Below are 20317 nucleotides of genomic sequence, written 5' to 3' on the forward strand. Positions count from 1 at the left end.
GGCGCGAAGGCCTTAGTAAACCTAAAGGAGCTCCACCCACCAGACGACCCTGTGAGGCCCCGGGAGGAGAGAAAGGGGCAGTGCTAGGGCCGGGGCGGGGCTGATGCTGGGGCGGGGCTGATGCTGGGGCGGTGCCTGCGTCGGCGGCTGCGGCGTAGCTCCGCCCCCGGCGTTGGCGCGAGATCCGAACGTCGGTGGAGGCCGTTAGAGCCATTCTGTGAGGCAGCTGGAGCCGGAGCCCGGTGTCCGGCTGGCTGGGTGTCGGCAGCGGCCATGAGGCGGAGAGGCCATGAGGAAGAGGCCTGCGGTGTGTGGCTGGACGCTGCGGCGCTGAAGCGGCGGAGAGTGCAGGTGGGATGTGGGGGCGTGAGAGGGTGTTGGAGGAGGGGTGAGAGGCCTGGACGCGTGAGAAGGGAGGCGGTGGAAGTCAAGTCGGGGTCCGAGAAAGGAACAGCTTTGGGAATTCTGAGGCTAGAGGGATTGGAGCCTGCAGAAGGGTGAAAAACGGGGTTTGGGAAGAGTAGAGAGGAAATGGGGCGGAAGGCAGGCAGGCTGTGGGTGGGTGAGGAAGAGACTGGGAAAATAAGGCTTCGAGGTGTGGGGAGAGGGTGGAGAGAAAATTTGCTGTGAGGAGTGTTGTTTCTGCTTTTTAATGGAACTATACTTGACATCCAATATCTAGTTAGTTTCAGGTGCACGTGATACTGATTCGATATTTTTATACACTAAGAAATCCACAGGAGAAGTCTGGTTGCCATGGTCACCATTACAAAGTTACTGTAATATTATTGACTATATAACCTACGCAGTGCTTCACCTCCCCATGACTTATTTATTTTATAACTGGAAGTTTGTGCCTCTTAATCCTCTTCCTTCTGTTCCCCAACCCCTCCCCGCTCTGGTAACTAACAGTTTGTTTCCTATACCTATGAGTCAGTTTCTATTTTGTTTTGTTATTTAGATTCCACATACAGGAGAAGTTGTATATATTTGTCCTTCTCTGTATGACTTAGTTCACTTAGCATAATACCATAATACTAGGTCCATCCATGCTGTCGAGAATGGCAAGATTTCATTCTTTGTGGCTGTGTAATACTTCATTGTATATATTTGCCACATCTTTACCCATTCATCGATTGATGGACACCTGGGTTGTGTCCATATCTTGACTGTTGTAAATAATACTGCAATGATTATAGGGGTGCATATATTTCTTTGGTGTTTTCATTCTCTTCAGATGAATGCCTGGAACTGAAATTACTGGATTGTAATTCTACTTTTAATTGTTTAAGGCTCTTCCATATTGTTTTCCATAAGTAGCTGCACCAATTTACATTCCCAGCAACAGTGCATGCAAGTTCCCTTTTCTCCACAACCTCTCTACACTTTGTCTGCATCCTCTCCAACACTTGTTATTTTTTCGTCCTTTTTTCTTTTTTGTCTTTTTGATAATTGCTATTCTAACAGGTTTGAGGTAATATCTCATATTTTCATTTTCCTGATGGTTAATTAATGATGTTGAGCACCTTTTCTTCTGTCTGTTGGGCATCTGTGTGTAATCTTTGACAATGGGCTTTTCAAGTCTTCTGCCCATTTTTTTTTGTTTTATCTTTTTAAAAATTTTTTAATAAACATATAATGTATTATTAGCCCCAGAGGTACAGGTCTGTGAATCGCCAGGTTTACACACTTCACAGCACTCACCATAGCACATATCCTCCCCAATGTCCATAACCCCACCACCCTCTCCCTCCCCTCCTCCCCCCCCAGTTTGTTTTGTGACATTAAGAGTCTCTTATGGTTTGTCTCCCTCCCAATCCCATCTTGTTTCATTTATTCTTTTCCTACCCCCTCAAACCCCCAACGTTGCATCTCTACTTCCTCATATCGTATCATATGATAGTTGTCTTTCTCCGATTGACTTATTTTGCTAAGCATAATACCCTCTAGTTCCATCCATGTCATCACAGATGGAAAGATTTCATTTCTTTTGATGGCTGCATAGTATTCTATTGTATATATATATACCATATCTTCTTTATCCATTCATCTGTTGATGGACATCTAGGTTCTTTCCATAGTTTGGCTATTGTGGACCTTGCTGCCATAAACATTCAGGTGCACATGCCCCTTCGGATCACTACGTTTGTATCTTTAGGGTAAATACCCAGTAGTGCAATTGCTGGGTTGTAAGGTAGCTCTATTTTCAACTTTTTGAGGAACCTCCATGCTGTTTTCCAGAGTGGTTGCACCAGCTTGCATTCCCACCAATAGTGTAGGAGAGTTCCCCTTTCTCTGCATCCTTGCCAGCATGTCATTTCCTGACTTGTTAATTTTAGCCATTCTGACTGGTGTAAGGTGGTATCTCATTGTGGTTTTGATTTGTATTTCCCTGATGCTGAGTGATGTGGAGCAGTTTTTCGTGTGTCTGTTGGCCATCTGGATGTTGTCTTTGCAGAAATGTCTGTTCATGTCTTCTGCCCATTTCTTTTTTTTTTTTTTTTTAAGATTTTATTTATTTATTGGACAGACAGAGATCACAAGTAGGCAGAGAGGCAGGCAGAGAAAGAGGGGGAAGCAGGGCCCCTGCCGAGCAGAGAACCCAATGCGGGACTCGATCCCAGGACCCTGGGATCATGACCTGAGCCGAAGGCAGAGGCTTAACCCACTGAGCCACAGGCACCCCATCTTCTGCCCATTTCTTGATTGGGTTATTTGTTCTTTGGGTGTTGAGTTTGCTAAGCTCTTTATGGATTTTGGATACTAGCCCTTTATCTGATATGTTGTTTGCAAATATCTTCTCCCATTCTGTCAGTTGTCTTTTGGTTTTGTTAACTGTTTCCTTTGCTGTGCAATTCTTCCAATTTTTTAATCTTTTTTTTTTCTAAGAATTTATTTATTTATTTGACAGAGAGATATCACAAGTAGGCAGAGAGGCAGGCAGAGAGAGAAAGAGGAAGTAGGCTCCCTGCCGAGCAGAGAGCCCAATGTGGTACTCGATTCCAGGACCCTGAGATCATGACCTGAGTGAAGGCGAGGCTTAACCCATTGAGCCACCCAGGCGCCACTAATCTTTTTTTTTTTTTTTTAAGTGTTGTGTAACTCTATATTTTGGATGTTAACCCTTTATCAGATGTATGATTTGCAAATACCTTCTCCCATTCGGTAGGGTGCAGTTCTGTTTTGTTGATGGTTTCCATCACTCTGTAAAAGCTTTTTAGTTTAATGTAATCCTATTTGCTATTTTAGCTTTTGTTGCCTTGTCCGAGGAGATTGGTTCAAAGAAATCCTGCTAAGACTGATGTCAAAGAGCTTGCTGCCCATCTTTTTCTTCTAAGAGTTTTATGGCTTCAGGTCTTAACATTCAAGTCTTTAATCCATTTTGAATTTATTTTTATATATGGTGTAAGATAGTGGTCTAGTTTCATTCTTTTGCATGTAGCTTGTCCAGTTTTCCCAGCACCATTTATTGAAGAGACTGTCTTTTCCCCATTTTATATTCTTTTCTCATTTGTAGTAGATTAATTGTCCATATACATGTAGGTTTATTTATGGGCTCTCTGTTCTATTCTATTGATCTATGTGTGTCTTTGTGTCAGTGCCATACTGTTTTGATTACTATAACTTTGTAGAATAGTTTGAAATCAGCATGATATTTACAGCTTTGATCTTTTCTCAAGATTGCTTTGTCTGTTTGGTGTCCCATACAGATTTTAGGAGTACTTTTTTCTAGTTTTGTGGAAAATCGTATTTTGATGGATTGTATTGAATTTGTAGATTGCTTTGGGAAGTACTAATATTTTAACAATATTAATTTGTCAGTCCATGAGCAGAATATATCTTCCCATTTATTTTTTTCATTGTCAGTTTCTTTCATCCATGTGCCGCAATCTTCAGAGTACAAGTCTTGCACCTGTTTGGGTAAATTTATTCCTAGATATTTTATTCTTTTTGATGCAGCTGTAAATGGGATTGTTTTCTTAATTTCCTTGATAGCTCATTATTAGTATGTAGAAATGCAACCGTAGTTGAATAGCTATTTATGGTAATAGCTCCTTTCCTGGGGCAGGTCCTCTAAATTCTTTTAAGTAGTTGGGGGAAGGTCACCAATTATTCCTAAGCCGCCTGTTCCTTAAAAATAATCAGCCTAAAATAATACATATGCCAGAGAGACACATTTTGGGGTGGCAAATTTTGCTCCCTTGCAGTGGCTACAGTTTCCTGAACAAATTAAGGGCTGTTAAAAAGCATCATACAGGGGCGCCTGGGTGGCTCAGTGGGTTAAGCCGCTGCCTTCGGCTCAGGTCATGATCTCAGGGTCCTGGGATCGAGTCCCACATCGGGCTCTCTGCTCAGCAAGAAGCCTGCTTCCCTCTCTCTCTCTCTGCCTTCCTCTCCGTCTACTTGTGATCTCTCTCTGTCAAATAAATAAATAAAATCTTAAAAAAAAAAAAAAGAAAAGAAAAAGCATCATACAACTAAAGTCATATATATATATTTTTAAGATTCTATTTATTTATTTGACAGAGATCACAAGTAGGCAGAGAGGCAGGCAGAGAGAGAGGAAGGGAAGCAGGCTCCCTGCTGAGCAGAGAACCCGATGCGATGCGGGCTTGATCCGAGGACTCTGGGATCATCACCTGAGCCAAAGGCAGAGGCTTTAACTCACTGAGCCACCCAGGCGCCCCAACTAAAGTCATATTTTGAGAAATAATAAATGAACCACCTGTTCCTTTAAATTTTTTTTTTTTAAACTTAAAAATGAGGTAGGTATGTTCATCTGGTACATAATTTAAAATGTACGGCAGTGTTAGGCAGTGAAATAACTCCCTAATACTTTTAACCATCCTTGGCCCATCTCAGAGGCCACAGCTTTCTTGCACATCCTTCTACACATATTCTATATATGCACAAGCAAACAGTATCTATTCTTTCTTGTAAATAATAGCATGTTCCACATTGTTCTGCAACTTGCTTTTTCTCACTTACTGCATCTTATGTATCACTTCATATGCATCCACAAAGAGCTGTTTTATTCTTTTTCTTAAAAAAAAGATTTCATTTGTTTATTAGAGAGAACACAAGTCGGGGAGAGAGGCAGAGGGAGAGAAAGAAACACCAACAACCTCCCCGCTCCCCACTGAGCAGGTAGCTGCTTTCTTCTTTTTAAAGACTTGATACTATTCCATTATATGGAATAGTATCCATTATATGCAATAGTATTGCCTTAGTCTACTCAAGTTGACAGTAACAAAATAGTATAGACTGGGTGGCTTAAACAACAGAATCCATTTTCTCACAGTTCTGGAAACTGGAAGTCCAAGATCAGAGTGCTGCCATGGTCAAGTTCCAGTAAGGATTTTCTTCTTGGCTTGCCGACAGTGAGCTGCCTTCTCCCCATGTGCTCAGATGGCCTTTTCTTGGTGCATGTGTGTGTGGTGAGAGATGAGTTAAAAATTTGGCGGGTGGGCACCTGAGTGGCGCAGTGGGTTAAGCATCTGATTTGGTTTCAGCTCAGATCATGATTTCAGGGTCGTGAGATTGATCCCTATGTCGGGCTCCTCACTTAGAGTCTGCTTGAGATTCTCTTTCCCTCTCCCACTCATGCTCTTTCTCTCTCAAATGAATAAATAAATCTTAAAAACAATTTTTTAAACTTTGTTAAAAACTGGTTCTTTGACTTTTTAAGACTTCCAGTCCAGAGCAGAGTACTAAAGATTCCCTTTCACAGGATGTAGAAACCTGCCTTTTCCTAGAGTAACTATTAATAGGCATATATTTGTTTGAGTTTTAATGTCAGTCATTAATAGACAGTTGCTCATGACCAGTGTTTTAGAAAATATGCTCCTTCCCACCTGATCCCTAAACAAACTGCTATTTGGGGGCAACTAATGGGGTGGTTCATAATTTTGCCAGAAAATAAATGCCTATGTTTGGAGTGAGTTTGCTTCTCTCTTGGTCCCACAGAAGCATGATAGGCTTGGCCTCATTACTTAGGCCTTGATATGAAGGATACTGTATTTGTTTTCATTTCAGTTTTTTTATTGTGAGAGTAATATATGTTTGTTAAAAAAATCAGTATAGAATTAAGTAAAAAACAAAACTTCACTGGTGGTAGCTGCTTTTAACAATTGGTATTCTTTGAGACAGTTTCTATGTGTATAAATATGTTTCCCCCACAAAAGAGATTATTTCAAACATACTCACCTTTCACTAAATATATGGAGAACTTTCTATGTGAGACATGAGTTTTAGTATGAATTTTTCCTTTTTATTTTAATTTATTTTTTAAAAGATTTTATTTATTTATTTGACAGAGAGAGACCGTGAGAGAGGGAATACAAGCAGGGGAAGCGGGAGAGGGAGAAGCAGGCTTCTAGCCGAGCAGGGAGCCCAATGTGGGGCTTGATCCCAGGAGTCCATTGTGGGGCTCCATCCCAGGACCCTGGGATCATGACCTGAGCTGAAGGCAGACGCTTAACAACTAAGCCACCCAGGTGCCCCATCAAAAAGCGATTTTAATTTACATGATTTTCAAATTTTGTATTTTAACTTTGTTACCTCTTTATTAAAACACAGAGAAATATTTCTGAAAGGTTTCTCCCGCAATAAAGAGGTAAAAAGATTTACTATGTATTTTGTATATTTGCTATCTTGTAGGTGTTTTCTATTTCTTCTTCATCTGTAATGCAGCATACTTTCTTGCTCTTGAAATATATGTAGCAGAGAAGGAGAAGTGAGCCTAAGAAGGGGACAGAAATGCGAAGATAACAGAAATCTTGGCTGAGTCATCAGTGTTTTCTGACCGCCTTGGTGGAACACGGAATGCCACTGTGACAGTCTGTAGCTTCACTAACATTCAGTCCATCAGCAAATTCTCTGGACTCTGCCTTCATATGTTCAGAATCTCATAATTTTCTACTATTTCTACCACTGCTACCTGATCCAGAATGAGAGTGACCTTTTGCTCACTATTAATTTTAATTTTAAAACCATCTAGTGGTTTGCTATCTTCTGGTAAAACCCAGAATCTCTGAGGCCTACAAGGCATGGTTTGGCCATGTATGTTTGCCGCCTTCTACATTTTAGACCTCATCTACTACTCTTTTCTCTGCTTGACTCTGTTGTAGTCATACGGGCCTTCTTGCTGGCCTTCAAGCCAAGTATACCTCTACAGAGAGTTTTGTACACCTTGAAATGCATAGGGATTAAAATACCACATGGCTCTGTTCTTTCATTGTCCACTTATTGAACCCCATTTCTTAACCATAAAGAAGCTTTCCCTTATTCCCTACTCCCTAACACCTTAGTCTTGCTTTATTTATCTCCATAGCCCTTTACCATTAGATACACTATATACTGTGTATTTATTTTTCATTTATGATCTTCCACTACTAGAATGAAATCTCCATTAGGCAGTCCTTCAAACAGTGGCACATGGTAGGTTCTCAGTACAAATTTGTTGAATGAGCAAATCAATTAATCCATTTGAGCTTTGCTTTCAGAAAACTTTTTAGATATGGTTTAGATATGGTCATAGTTGCTCATTCTTTCTTTCTCTGATAAGAAGATAAGTAGGAGGACTTTGAGTTTTTTAGAGCAAAGATGGATGGGAGGACACCTCCAGTAAAATGGCAGATTAAAGTGTGTACTTAACAGGAGCACCTGGGTTTCTCGGTTAGTTGAGCCTTCAGGTCTTCATTTCGGCTCAGGTCATGATCTCATGGTGGTGAGATGAAGCCCTGCACTGGGCTCAGTGCTTAGCAGACAGTCCGCCTTGAGATTCTCTCTTTCTCTCTGCCTCCCCACTCTCAAATAAATAAATCTTAAAAAGAAAAAGTGTGGACCTAACAACAAAAAAAACCCCCCTCTGTGATACTTACTGAAATGCTGAAAAAAGAAAAACAAAAATAGAGGAGGAAAGTATTTCACTGAAACTGAATAGGCTTAATAATAATACTGAAGTGCATGGTAGCAAAACTGTTGGGGTTGGTGCTGTAAGACTGATAAGGATCTGTGAATGTAACTTGACAAATATTTATCAGTATGACCTTTACATAATGGCTTATGGTTTGTAAAAGTTTTTTTACATGTATTGTTTCACTTCACTTCCTCAGTAGCTTTGTGAGGGAAGTGAGATTATCTCCATTTTGCAGATGAAGGAATTGAAGTTCAGATAGAGATTTGCTTCAGATCACATCAGAGTAAGTGCCGCTCTATGGCTTGATTCCAGGTCTTCTGACTCTTGTTCCAGTGTGGTTTTTGTTTTGTTTTGTTTTGTTTCATAATGTGTAAGGTGTCCTCAGATGATAAAAAGGTGAATAATGAATAAGGTAGTTCTAACCCTGGCAGCATGGAACATGGTAGGAACGCAAATAACTGTCAGACAGACAGTAAGTGTCTTAGAGGCATAAGGAAATTCTAAGCATTTAGAGAAGGAAGAGATTACGTTTTATTATGGGTGGAGGGCTGGTGGTTTTAAAATTTGTCCACAAATTCTTGGTACCTCTCTCTTTAACAGGTGGATGTTAAGTCCCCCCTTCCCCCACCAAGTGTGGGATGTACTTAGTGACTCTGTTGACTAGAAGGTGATGGAAGTGTTCAAGTTATGAGGTTAGGTCATAAACAGCATTGCAGCTTCAGCCTCATTCTGCCTTTAGGGGAAGTCAGCTCTCATGTTGTGCAGACACGTAGGCAGCTTTATGGAGACCTTACTGAATTTGCTAGCAGTTGTGTGAGTGAGCCGCCCTGAAAATGCATATTGCAACCCTGCTTGGTACTTTAAATGCAACCTAATGAGACTGTGATCCAGAACCATGCAGATAGGCTGCTTTCCAATTCCTGATGCATAGAAGTTGTGAGATAATAATTGTTGCTTTAAGCTGCTAAATTTTGTGGCATGTGTTAATGCAGCAACAGAAAGATAATACAGATTGGGTTTTAGCAATGGAGTACTACCTAATGAAAACCTAAAATGGGGGAGTGGCTTTGGCATGGGGCAATGGGTGGCAGCTGGAAGGACTTTGGAGAGAGTGCTAGTGAAAGCTTGAAGAGCTTGTAAGAAACTGTTTCTAGAACTGGGATGGCCTTTGAGGAGACTTGTGGGTAAGGGTTTAAAGGAAAGTGAGAACATATCTTACTGGAAACTAGAGGAAAGGGAATCCTTATTATGTGGTCACAGAAAGTTGCCTACAACTCCTGTTGGTTGTAGTAAGGTGGAAGATAGAGAATGTACCTGAGGAACTGGGCAATGTGATGTAGCTAAGGGGGTTTCCAGGCAGTGCTGAAGGCTACCTGGTTTCTTCTCACTGATATAGCCAAGTGCCAGAGGATCGAGAGAAGCTGAAGGAGGGCCAGTTAAACAAAAAAGAGCCTAGACTTGCTGGTTTTGAAAATTCTCAGCTTCTTTAGGTGGTACACAGTGGATTTTTCTTTGCAGGAAGTTTTTTTTTGTTTTTTTTTTTAAGATTTTATTTATTTATTTGTCAGAGAGAGAGAGGGAGAGAGAGCAAGCACAGGCAGACAGAATGGCAGGCAGAGGCAGAGGGAGAAGCAGGCTCCCCGATGAGCAAGGAGCCCGATGTGGGACTCGATCCCAGGACGCTGGGATCATGACCTGAGCCGAAGGCAGCTGCTTAACCAACTGAGCCACCCAGGCGTCCCCTTTGCAGGAAGTTTTTAAATTGCTAATTTAATCTCTTGTTATAAGTCCATTCAGATACCCCCATGGAAAGAATGTCATTATTAGTCACTAGGGAAATGCAAATCCAAACCACAAGGAGATACCACTTCACATCCACTGGGATGGCTATAATCAAAAAGATAATACCAAGTGTTGGCAAGGATGTGGAGAAATTGGAAACCTCGTATATTACATGGTGCATGCATACAGCGGTATAGGCTGTTTGTCGAACAGTTTGGCAGTTCCTCAAAATGTTCAGCATGCTTATCCTATGACCCAGCACTTCTGCTTTTAAGTATAGACCCAAGATATGAAAAGATAGTCCGCACTAAAACTTGTACACTAGTAACGAATATTTGAATGTTTGTAGCAGCATTTCTCATAACAGCTAAAGAGTGGAAACAACCAAAATGCTCCCAAATGATGAATGAGTAGATAAAATAGTATATCTAAACAGTGGAATGTTACTTGGCAATAAAAAGGGATTGAAGTATCTGACATGCTACAGTGTGGTTGGACCTCCAGAAGGTGCTCAGTGAGAGAAGCTGGTCACAAAGACCAGATACCGTGTGACATGTGAAAGGTCCAGAATAGACTGATCTTTTTTTTTTTTTTTAATATTTTATTTATTTGAGAGAGTGAGCAGGAGAGAGAGTGCGGTGTGAGCATGAGTTGGGGAGGAGCAGAGGGAGTCGGAAAATCAGGCTCCTTACTGAGCAGGAAGCCTGATGTGGGACTCAATCTAGGGACTCTGGGATCATGACCTGAGCCAAAGGCAGATGCTTAACCACCTGAGCCACCCAGGTACCTCCGACAGCTGTTTTTGGTCAAACTTCTTAAACAGTCCTCCTTAGAATATCCTTATTAGGTAGTGTCCTTTTAGCATGGCTTGATAAGGCATGATAGTGACTGATTGGAAAAGGTTTTCTATGAGAGTGAAGGAGGGGAGTTGGAGAAGTGGGAAGAGATGAGTATGGGACCTCAGAAGCATAAAAGAAGAAGTAACATAGCAAAAAGAATTAAACACATACATTTATGTTTTCTGAAGCTATGTCAATATGTAAGGATAATGAGATTTCATTCATAAATTCAAGGCCAGTGACCATAATCAGAAAATAAGTTGAATCAAATTATATGCTAGACTTGAAGGCCATATGAATCATAAAAAAGGGGAATTAAAATGGGTTGAAAGCAGAAATTTTAAGACAAACTTGCAGGTAAATTATCAGAAGACATAAAGATAGAATGAGAGCTAAACTGAATTTAAATGCCATGGAATCATGAAAACATTTTCTAGTAGTAAGGAGGGTGAATTGTTTGAACCCAGGTCTGCTTTGATAATAGAGTTGTGGTGTTTAGGAAAGGGCCAGACTCTTGGGGTGACTTGCAGCCCTGAGAGGTGTTGTTCTCTGTAGGAATACATCACAGGTCATCCTTGTGATAGCAAGAAAGTAGGAGCTCCATGATTGTAGGAAGTCAGTTTTTCCTTCTACCATTCTGAAAGAAGAAAACTTGATAGGAACATGATATGACATACTGAGGTACTAGAGATTCTTTGGTTTGGAGGGCATGTATTTCTTGAACTTAGATTTTTTGAGGCATTCTTACAGGGTAAGAATTGTTAATACCTAGGCCGTGGCTTGCCAAGGTGTTTGGTCCTGTAGGAACCCTATGTTTTTTAGACAGGCTTTCTTACACTGTGTAATACACACACACAGGCTGCCTTTATTTTGAGGTAAGAATATTCAGCTGAAGGACTGTACCTGGGTCCCTTCAGTTCCAGATGACCTATTCTCACTCAGAGTCCTTAAGCATTCCACTGAGATAAACCTAGTTCCTTAAAGCCAAACTCTTCTAAGGGAGCTATCACTGAGGGCAGTATCACTCTTGACATTGCTTTGACCTAAGTAAGGAATTGTCTTACTCTTGGCTAAGATGGCCAACTTGGTGAAAAACTTTGTTCCCAGATGTTTTGTTAATTGAGGTCTTACTGTTTTCTGATATTACGTAGTTTGTATAAGTCTTTTTTTTTTTTTTTAAGATTTTATTTATTTTTTTGAGAGAGAGTGAGCTCGAGCTTTTGGGGGAGGACAGAGGGACAGGGAGAATCAGATACCCCACCGAGCAGAGAGCCCAATGCAGAGCTTGATCCCAGGACTCTCAGATCATGATCTGAGCTTAAGGAATACATTAACTGACTGAGCACCCGGGTGCCATGTATAAGTCTTTTTAGAGGACTTGGTATGCTTTTTAAATTTTATTTTAAGTCCAATATAATTAACATACAGTGTTAAATTAGTTGCAGTGATTAAACATTTCATATATTACTCAGTGCTCATTAAGATAAGTATACTCTTAACCCCCTTCACCTCTTTCACTCATCACCCACCCGCCTCCCCTTTGGTAACCATCTGTTCTCTTATAATTAAGAGTGTGAGTCTGTTTTCCCATTTGTCTCTTTTTTTCATTTGTTTGGTTTCTTAGATCCCACATATGAGTGAAATCTTATGGTATTCGTCTTTTTCTGACTTATTTTGCTTATTAGCATTATACTCTTTAGATCCAACCATGTTGCAGATGGCAAGATTTCATTCTTTTTTATGGCTGAACAATATTCCAGGGTGTGTGTGTGTATGTGTGTGTGTCTGTGTGTGTGTGTGTAGTACAGTACATTTTCTTTATCCATTCATCTATCAATGGACACTTGGGCTCCTTCCATAATTTGGCTATTGTAAATAATGCTGTAATAAAGATAGGGGTGCATATATCCTTTCTGAATTAATGTTTTTGTATTTTTTTTTTTAAGATTTATTTATTAGAGAGAGAGAGAGCACAAGCAGGAGGGGCAGAGGGAGAAGGAAAAAAAATCTCAAGCAGACTGCACACCGAGTGTAGAGCCCAATGTGGGGCTCAATCTCATGACCCAGAGATGGCAGTCCCACCCAAAACCAGGTTTCAGAAGCTTAACCGACTGTGCCACCCAGGAACCTCTGGGTTTTTGTACTCTTTGGGTAAATACCCAGTAGTGTGATTATTGGATCATATGATAGTTCTATTCTTAATTTTTTGAGGAAACTCAGTGGCTGTACCAGTTTGCATTCCCACCAACAGTGCACAAGGGTTCCTTTTTCTCCACATCCTCGCCAACACCTATTGTTTCTTGTGCTTTTGATTTTAATCCTCTGACAGGTGTGAATGACATGACATTGTAGTTTGGATTTGCATCTCCCTGATGATGAGTGATGTTGAGCATCTTCATGGGTCTGTTGGGCATTTGTATGTCTTCTTTGGAGAAACGTCTGTTCATGTCTTTTTTTTTTTTTTTTTTTTTTTTTAAAGTAGGCTCCATACACAATGTGGAGCCCAATGTGGGGCATGAACCCATGACCCTGAGATCAAGACCTGAGCCAAAATCAAGAGTTGGACACTTAAGGGGCGCCTGGGTGGCTCAGTGGGTTAAGCCGCTGCCTTCGGCTCGGGTCATGATCCCAGGTCCTGGGTTCGAGCCCCGCGTTGGGCTTTCTGCTCGGCGGGGAGCCTGCTTCCTCCTCTCTGTCTGCCTCTCTGTTTACTTGTGATTTCTCTCTGTCAAATAAATAAATAAAAAATCTAAAAAAAAAAAAATAGAGTTGGACACTTAACCTACTGAGCTACTCAGGCACCCCTGTTCATGTCTCTGCCCATTTTTTATTTGGATTATTTGGGGGGGGCGGTTTGGTGTTGTGTTGTGGAAGTTCTTTATATTTTTTGTCTATTAACCCTTTATCAGATATATCATTTGCAAATATCTTCTCTTCAGTAGGCTGTGTTTTAGTTTTGTTGATAGTTTCCTTTGCTATGAAGAATTTTTTTTTATTTTGATGTTGTCTCTATAGTTTATTTTTGCTTTTGTTTCCTGTCTCAGGACACATATCTAGAAAAATGTTATGGCCAGTTTCAGAGAAATTATTGCCTGTGCTTTCCTAGGATTTTTACCATTTCAGGTCTCACATTTAGGTCCCTAAACCACTTTTTAAAAAAAGATTTTATTTATTTGAGAGAGAAAAGAGGGCACACGAGAGAGCACACAAGGGGAGGGGAAGGTAGGGTGGAGAGAGTCAGAGTAGAGGGAGAAGCAGACTCCCCACAGAGCGGGGAGCCTAACTCGGGCCTTGATCCCAGGACCCTGGGATCATTACCTGAGCCAAAGGCAGATGCTTAACTGACTAAGCCACCCGGGTGCCTAGCCCTTAATCCATTTTGAGTGTATTTTTGTGTATGGTATAATCAAGTGGTCTGGCTTCATTCTTTTGCATGTAGCTGTCCAGTTTTCCTGACACCATTTGTTGAAGAGACTTTTTCCCATTGCATATTCTTGCCTCCTTTGTTGAAGATTAATTGACCATATAATTGTGGATTTATTTCTGAGTTTTCTATTTTGTTCCATTGATCTATATCTATTTATGCCAGTATCATATTGTTCTGATTGCTACAACTTTGTGGAATGGAATGTTTGGTAGAAATCATCTGTGAAGCTGTTTTGTCCTGGACTTTTGATTGTTGGGAGTTTTTTGTATTTTTTTTTTACTGATTCAATTTCATTGCTGGTAGTCGGTCTGTTCAAATTTTCTATTTTTTCCTGATTCAGTTTTGGGAGGTTATATGTTTCTAGGAGTGTATTCACTTTTCTAGGTTGTCCAATTTGTTGGCATATAATTTTCATAATATTATCTTACAATCCTTTGTATTTGTGTTGTAGGACTTAGTATTCTTGTAGTCATTTAAATAACTATATATTATTAGTCTGTCTTTTCCCATAAGGTTTAAGCTTTACCAGAGCAGAAATAATCTGTTTTGTTCCTCAGTGTATTCCTAGTACCTAGCATATAGGTGCTAAAATACTTGTTGGCATATTCTCTCACATAGTTTCACATATCTAGGATGTTTCTAATATAAAATTTAGAGAGCCATGTGCTTCTTTGGGCTTCCTCATAGCATCGTCGCCAGGTTCTAAGAGTGAGGATCTCAAGAAAGCAAGAGTGCATGGCATTTTTATGACCTAGTTTTGGAAAAAATGTAGTGTTATTTCTTTTTTTTTTTTTTTTTTTAAAGATTTTATTTATTTATTTGTCAGAGAGAGCGAGGGAGAGAGAGCGAGCACAGGCAGACAGAAAGGCAGGCAGAGGCAGAGGGAGAAGCAGGTTCCCTGACGAGCAAGGAGCCCGATGTGGGACTCGATCCCAGAACGCTGGGATCATGACCCGAGCCGAAGGCAGCTGCTCAACCAACTGAGCCACCCAGGCGTCCCTGTAGTGTTATTTCTATCATACTTTATTGGTCAGTCACAAAATTCTTCCCAAGTTCAAGGTGAAGGAATATGGACTTTGCAACTTGAGGAGTGGTCGCCTCAGCTTCTCCAAATTCCAGTCTCAATGTATTCAATTAATCCAGAATGCAGTGCCTGTGTACTTTATATATTTTGGTCTGGCAAGTGATTCCAGTATAAAGCTAGAGTCATCATAGGGTTCATTTGTTTTCCTTCTCTCAGAGCTCACAATCCAATGCAATTCCTTTTGTCCACCATCTATTATCAATTGTTTCATGTATTTTATTCAGTTTTCTAGTTTTGTATGTTGGAGGGGAAAGTTCCACACCAGCATTGCAAGTTAGAGTATGAGTTTTACACCAAGGATTTCATTCTTCTTTTATCCACTTAAGGTACATTTTAGTTTCCAAATGTAAAAATGAAGTCAACTTTGGGCTAGAATTAATAATTTGATTTCATCTCAGACCTATCTCCAACTTACAACATGAAAATCGGCAAATCTTGTTTCTTTGGTTTTCATGCAAACTGAATTGAGTATAAATAACCCTCTTCTCGGGGTTACTTCTCAGGCATTCCATAACAAGCAAGTGGAAACAAAACCAAATCACACTAAATAAAGATGAGGTTATATTTATAGTTAGTTGACAAAAGTTTCTTCCCTAACCTTTTCTGGTACAAACTGATACTGTAACGTACAAAGGGGCTGAGAGTGTATAAGACTGGCTGTTTCCCTGCTTGTCCTCCTAGTAATAACCAATTAGTATTGAACCTGAGGAACTGTGTAAGCCTTTTATGTGAATTAACTCACCAAATCCTTCTAACAGCCCTATGGGATAGGTACTTTACTGTCCTCATTTCACACATGAGAATGAGACCTAGATTAAGCGCTTGCATAGGGTCACACAGTGCTAAGTAGCCGTGGCAGAATTGGAATTGACTTGAACCCTAGCTGTGCGAGTCATGCTCTTAACTGTATATAAGTATTTGAAAACCACTAAAAATGTGTCACCTGCTGCTGAGGTAGAATCATTAGTTATCTTTAAGTGTAAGAGAGAGTATCATTCTTGGAACCACGTCAGCAAATCTTGTTTGTTTAGTCAGTGTGACTGATTTCTGTGGGGAAGCAGAAAGATTGGGCTATAGTTGGAATATGTGATTTCCTATAAAAACAAACAAACACCATCAGTGTGACAGGAAATGGTAGATGATGATGTACAGCAAAAACTAACCAGAAAGTAGCAGAGGAATGGAGTCCAAAGGGCCCAGTGTGGTTCCATGAAGGTCATGGGTGTTTATTGAATCTCTCCTGTCTGACAGCTGTTTTGATATTAATAGGTTCCATTATTCTTTTTCTCCCCCTTCTCAGACATATTTAATGAAGCCAAACACCAAAATGTTAACACACTTTCCTGGAGAGAAAAAGGCTAAGATTTCTTTTACTCAAAGAATTCCACCTACAGGCATTCGGCAGACCAGCATTGCTTCCTTCTTCACCCTGCAGCCAGGTATGATGACCCGCCTGGGAATACCCAGGGAGCAAAAAGGAGTGTGTGCATTTTTCCATGCTGGAAAATTTATGAGAAGTGGCAACACCAGTGCATTGTGTTAAACTTGGCTGACTCATTAGAAGAGGATATCAAACGACAAAGCATCCCCTTCTGCTAGGCATTATAAACATGCTTTTACTAACATTTTCTCATTCTGTGTGCTCAGTCTAATATTAAATGTTTGTATTCCCTGACAGAGCAGCGAGGAGAAAGGTATGCTTGGGGAGTTGGGGTGTGCAGGGGAGCTGATCTGCCCTAGTTAGGTAAATGTCTTGGATTGGCCATAATGAGCAGTGTATATATGATTACTTGATAACAGATATTTCTGTATAGTGCTTCTCAACATTCAGAGTTCAAAGATGCTTTTTTTCTTAGAAAGGTTGGCATAAAGTTGGCTTGTGTCTCATTATCCTTTGGCAGTTTTTTGCTTACATGTCCCTTTCCAGGTGACGAGCTGCTTCAGAGCAGGGTGTCTGCCAATTAGAGGGTTTTGGGAGGAGAGCTCTAACTCCTGATGTGATTCCCAGGATTGCTTTACACAAATCTTCAAAATTCACTGTCCCTACCCCAAAGAGAAACTTAAAATAAGCACCCTTTGGCTTTAAGTAACAAGGGCAGATTTCTTTCAAGGACACTTCTGATTTAAAGGAAAAAAATATATATATATATATATACACATATATATATATGTATATATATATACATATATATATATGTATATATATATACATATATATATATATTTTTAAGTAGGTTCCATGCCCAGCATGGAGCCCAACATGAGGCTTGAACTCACGACCCCAAGAGTAAGACCTGAGCTGTGATCAAGAGTTGGATGCTTAATAGTCTGAGCCACCCAGTCATCCCCCGCTATTTCAAAATTCTGGTATATATATAATCTGTTGAATTCTTAGGCAAAGTTGAGACATCTTTCACAAAACAGTTTCTGCAGTATAATTCTTGTTGGAGAAGGAAAAAGGAAATCATTCAGCTTTGTAATTAGATCTTGGTATAATTTAGGGGAAAGGTAGTCCATGTTATTCATCCTTAAGGCAGAACAGTATCCATTCCATGCCTGATAAATTGGACAAGCTGGACACTAGCAGTCGTTTATTATTTTTCATCCAACTGGTTGACTTAGCATCTGATTGTCTTTATTCCCCTTCCCAAGCCATATTTGCAGAGTAGAGGCCCTAATGTTATTTTCCTGTCACCAGAAGGTTTCTTAGAGTTGGATGATTAATGTGATCTTAGTGACCTTACAAAAATTGTGTTGTGCATATTTCTCAAAGGATAATATCCAGGAATATATATTTGGCCAAGATCACTATTTAACAGAAACCATATTAAATAAAAAACAAAGGCAAAACTCATGTGCCCTGTTAAACCCCATATCCTAAAACACAGCTGGAAAAGTAGGCTGTGGTCTGAGTATACCTACCACGTTTGACTTGAGTAGGTCATTAGAAGCATCCATATATTTGAGTAGTGGAATATAAGGTCTGAGGTTTAAAAGGATCATTCTGGCGAAAGCAGAGATTAAAAGCAGGAAGATCATGGGGTGCCTGGATGGCTCAGTCAGTTAAGTGTCTGACTTCAGCTCAGGCCATGATCTCTGGATCCTGCGACTAATGCCCCGTGTTGGGCTCCCTGCTGAGTGGGGAGTCTGCTTCTCCCTTTCTGCCCCCTTCCCATTCTTTCTCTCTCTCAAACAAATAAATAAAAACCTTTTTTTTTTTCTTAAAAAAAAAAAAAAAGAAAACAGGAAGATCAGCTGTAAATGCGTGTGATGAGTCTAACTAAGACCCCTGTGCTAGGTGATGATAGTAGCTAATACAGATTTCAGAAAAAGCCAGCTAAATCCTACTCAGGGCAGAGATTTCCTGCAGAATAATTATTCACGTCTGTTTTGCTAGGAAAGACAAATGATGGTGACCAGAGGAGTGTTTCGTCTCATATAGAAAGTCAGATCAACAAAGAGTCTGAGAAAGATGCAGCCCATCTAGATCATCTGATCCAGGGCTTGGAGGACGAGTGCATGTCACCCCCATTAGCCACTTCAACCCCTGCAGATACCCAGGAAGCTGGACTTTCTCTTCATTTCCTCCAGGCTTCTGACCACCACAGAATGGGAACTTCGTTTTTGACTATGCTGTCTTTGCCCCAGCCTGACCCCTTGGTCTGTGCTGGAAAGAGCAAAGCCTCATTCTCTTGTTCCTTCACTCAGAACTTGGAAGGTCCTTACTTGCTGGACCAACAGGAAGGAGATAAAGACTCTTTCTGGAAAAGGGAATGGCTTCATGGATCTAAGGAAAAAAACTATCAGGATGTGGAGAGACGCATTCAACCACCGGGGGGCAAAGGCCTTCAGTCTTTGGACAAGATTAAATTGGGAAAGGTGTCTGCCCGAGAAACCAGGCAGGACCCCATCCCCCTTCAAACATTCCATTCCTGGAACGGAGAAAACACAGACTTAGTGAAACAAAGCCCTTGTCCTGTCCCTGTGTTTTCCTGGGACAGTGAAAAGAATGACTCCTGGAGTCAGCTTTTCACTGAGGATTCTCAGGGCCAGCGGGTCATTGCCCACAACTCTAGAGCTCCTTTCCGAGATGTAACGAACAATCAGAATCGGGACTTAGGGCAGTTGCATGATAGCTCTTGGGTTCAGTGCCAGGAGAGGCCAACTCAGTTAAATCTGCAGCCTGATTTGCTCTTTACCCAGGACTCTGAAGGTAATCAAGTTATCAGGCACCAAGTCTAAATACCTTGATGATGGTTTGGTTCTAGAAGTACCTTGAGATGACAGAGCTCTAGGAAAATATTGGGCGGGAGGGCAGCGGAGGGAGGCAAGGGATGAAGTTATTATTGAGCATTTCTTTGTGTAAATAAACCAGGTGGTGGCACTTGTTGAGACTGTATGATTGGCATCGTGCGTCTCCCCGGGAAGAGGTGGCTGGTAACCTTGGCCAAGTCTGTGATGAGCACTGAGAGGAGGTAGGGCAGGTACTTATCCTTCTACTAAAGAGCCCTTACTCAGTCTGCATAGCCCCCTCTTTGCCCTTTCAGATCCCTGACTAGGACATTGCTTCTTACGAATGTGTGTTCTAATCTCTGGCTGTTATCTTACCCATGCAACCTTGGGACCATTATTCCTGACACCGTTTTGAGTTATAAGGCATATTTCCTGGGTCCAGGGGTATGGGGGCAGGAGGGATAGAGAGAGAAATAGTAGAATGATGGTAGGGTGTTTTTGTTTTAAAGTAGACTCCACGCCCAGTGTGTAGCCTAATACAGGGCTTGAATTCATGACCTTGAGATCAAGACTTGAGCTGAGATACAGTCAGATGCTTAACTGACTGAGCCACCCAAGCGCCCCAATGGTAGTTTTTCTTTTTGTTTTTTTTTTTTTTTTTTTTTTTGTGGGGACTTTATAGCATTTTAAAGTTTTATATTCTATGTCTAAACATCTCTCTAAAAAAAGCCTGTGCTGGGGCACCTGGGTGGCTCAGTCAGTTAAGCATCTGCCTTCATGATCTCTGGGTCCTGGGATAAAGCCCCACATCGGACTCCCTGCTTAGTGGACAGTCTCCCTCTCCCTCTGCCCCTACTTACCCCCCCCACCTTTTGCTTTCTTTCTCTCTCAAATAAATAAATAAAATCCTTAAATAAAAATTTTAAAGCCTGTGCTATTAAAAAAAGCCTGAGGCTACATAGCAATCCAGATGTGATGATATCGCTCTGCTACACAAGGTATAAGAGAATTCCCTTTGTAAAAATTATGAA

General features: G+C 40.8%; 1 protein-coding gene across 2 annotated transcripts; it reads left to right on the forward strand.

Moving 5' to 3' along the window:
* The first annotated feature begins 31 nt into the window (after positions 1–31).
* AUNIP (aurora kinase A and ninein interacting protein) lies at positions 32–19439 on the forward strand. Of its 2 annotated transcripts, none has more exons than XM_047727056.1 (3): positions 32–351; positions 16354–16492; positions 18451–19439. In XM_047727056.1, the coding sequence occupies exons 1-3, from the start codon at positions 121–123 to the stop codon at positions 19293–19295; spliced, it is 1215 nt and encodes a 404-aa protein (XP_047583012.1). In that variant the 5' UTR covers positions 32–120; the 3' UTR covers positions 19296–19439. The 2 variants fall into 2 exon arrangements, with proteins under 2 accessions (XP_047583012.1, XP_047583013.1); XM_047727057.1 differs by lacking the exon at positions 32–351 and adding an exon at positions 8156–8204.
* The last annotated feature ends 878 nt before the right edge of the window (positions 19440–20317 follow it).

The sequence above is a fragment of the Lutra lutra genome, chromosome 4 (genome assembly GCF_902655055.1).
Source record: "Lutra lutra chromosome 4, mLutLut1.2, whole genome shotgun sequence".
NCBI lineage: Eukaryota > Metazoa > Chordata > Mammalia > Carnivora > Mustelidae > Lutra > Lutra lutra.

What these genes read in the sequence shown, in the direction of transcription:
- AUNIP (XM_047727056.1), top strand. Translation starts at nt 121, where the DNA reads ATGCTGGGGCGGTGCCTGCGTCGGCGGCTGCGGCGTAGCTCCGCCCCC. An exon ending in TGAAGCGGCGGAGAGTGCAG is followed by an intron (nt 352 to 16,353) that starts GTGGGATGTGGG and finishes CCCCCTTCTCAG; the next exon opens with ACATATTTAATGAAGCCAAA. An exon ending in CTTCTTCACCCTGCAGCCAG is followed by an intron (nt 16,493 to 18,450) that starts GTATGATGACCC and finishes CTGTTTTGCTAG; the next exon opens with GAAAGACAAATGATGGTGAC.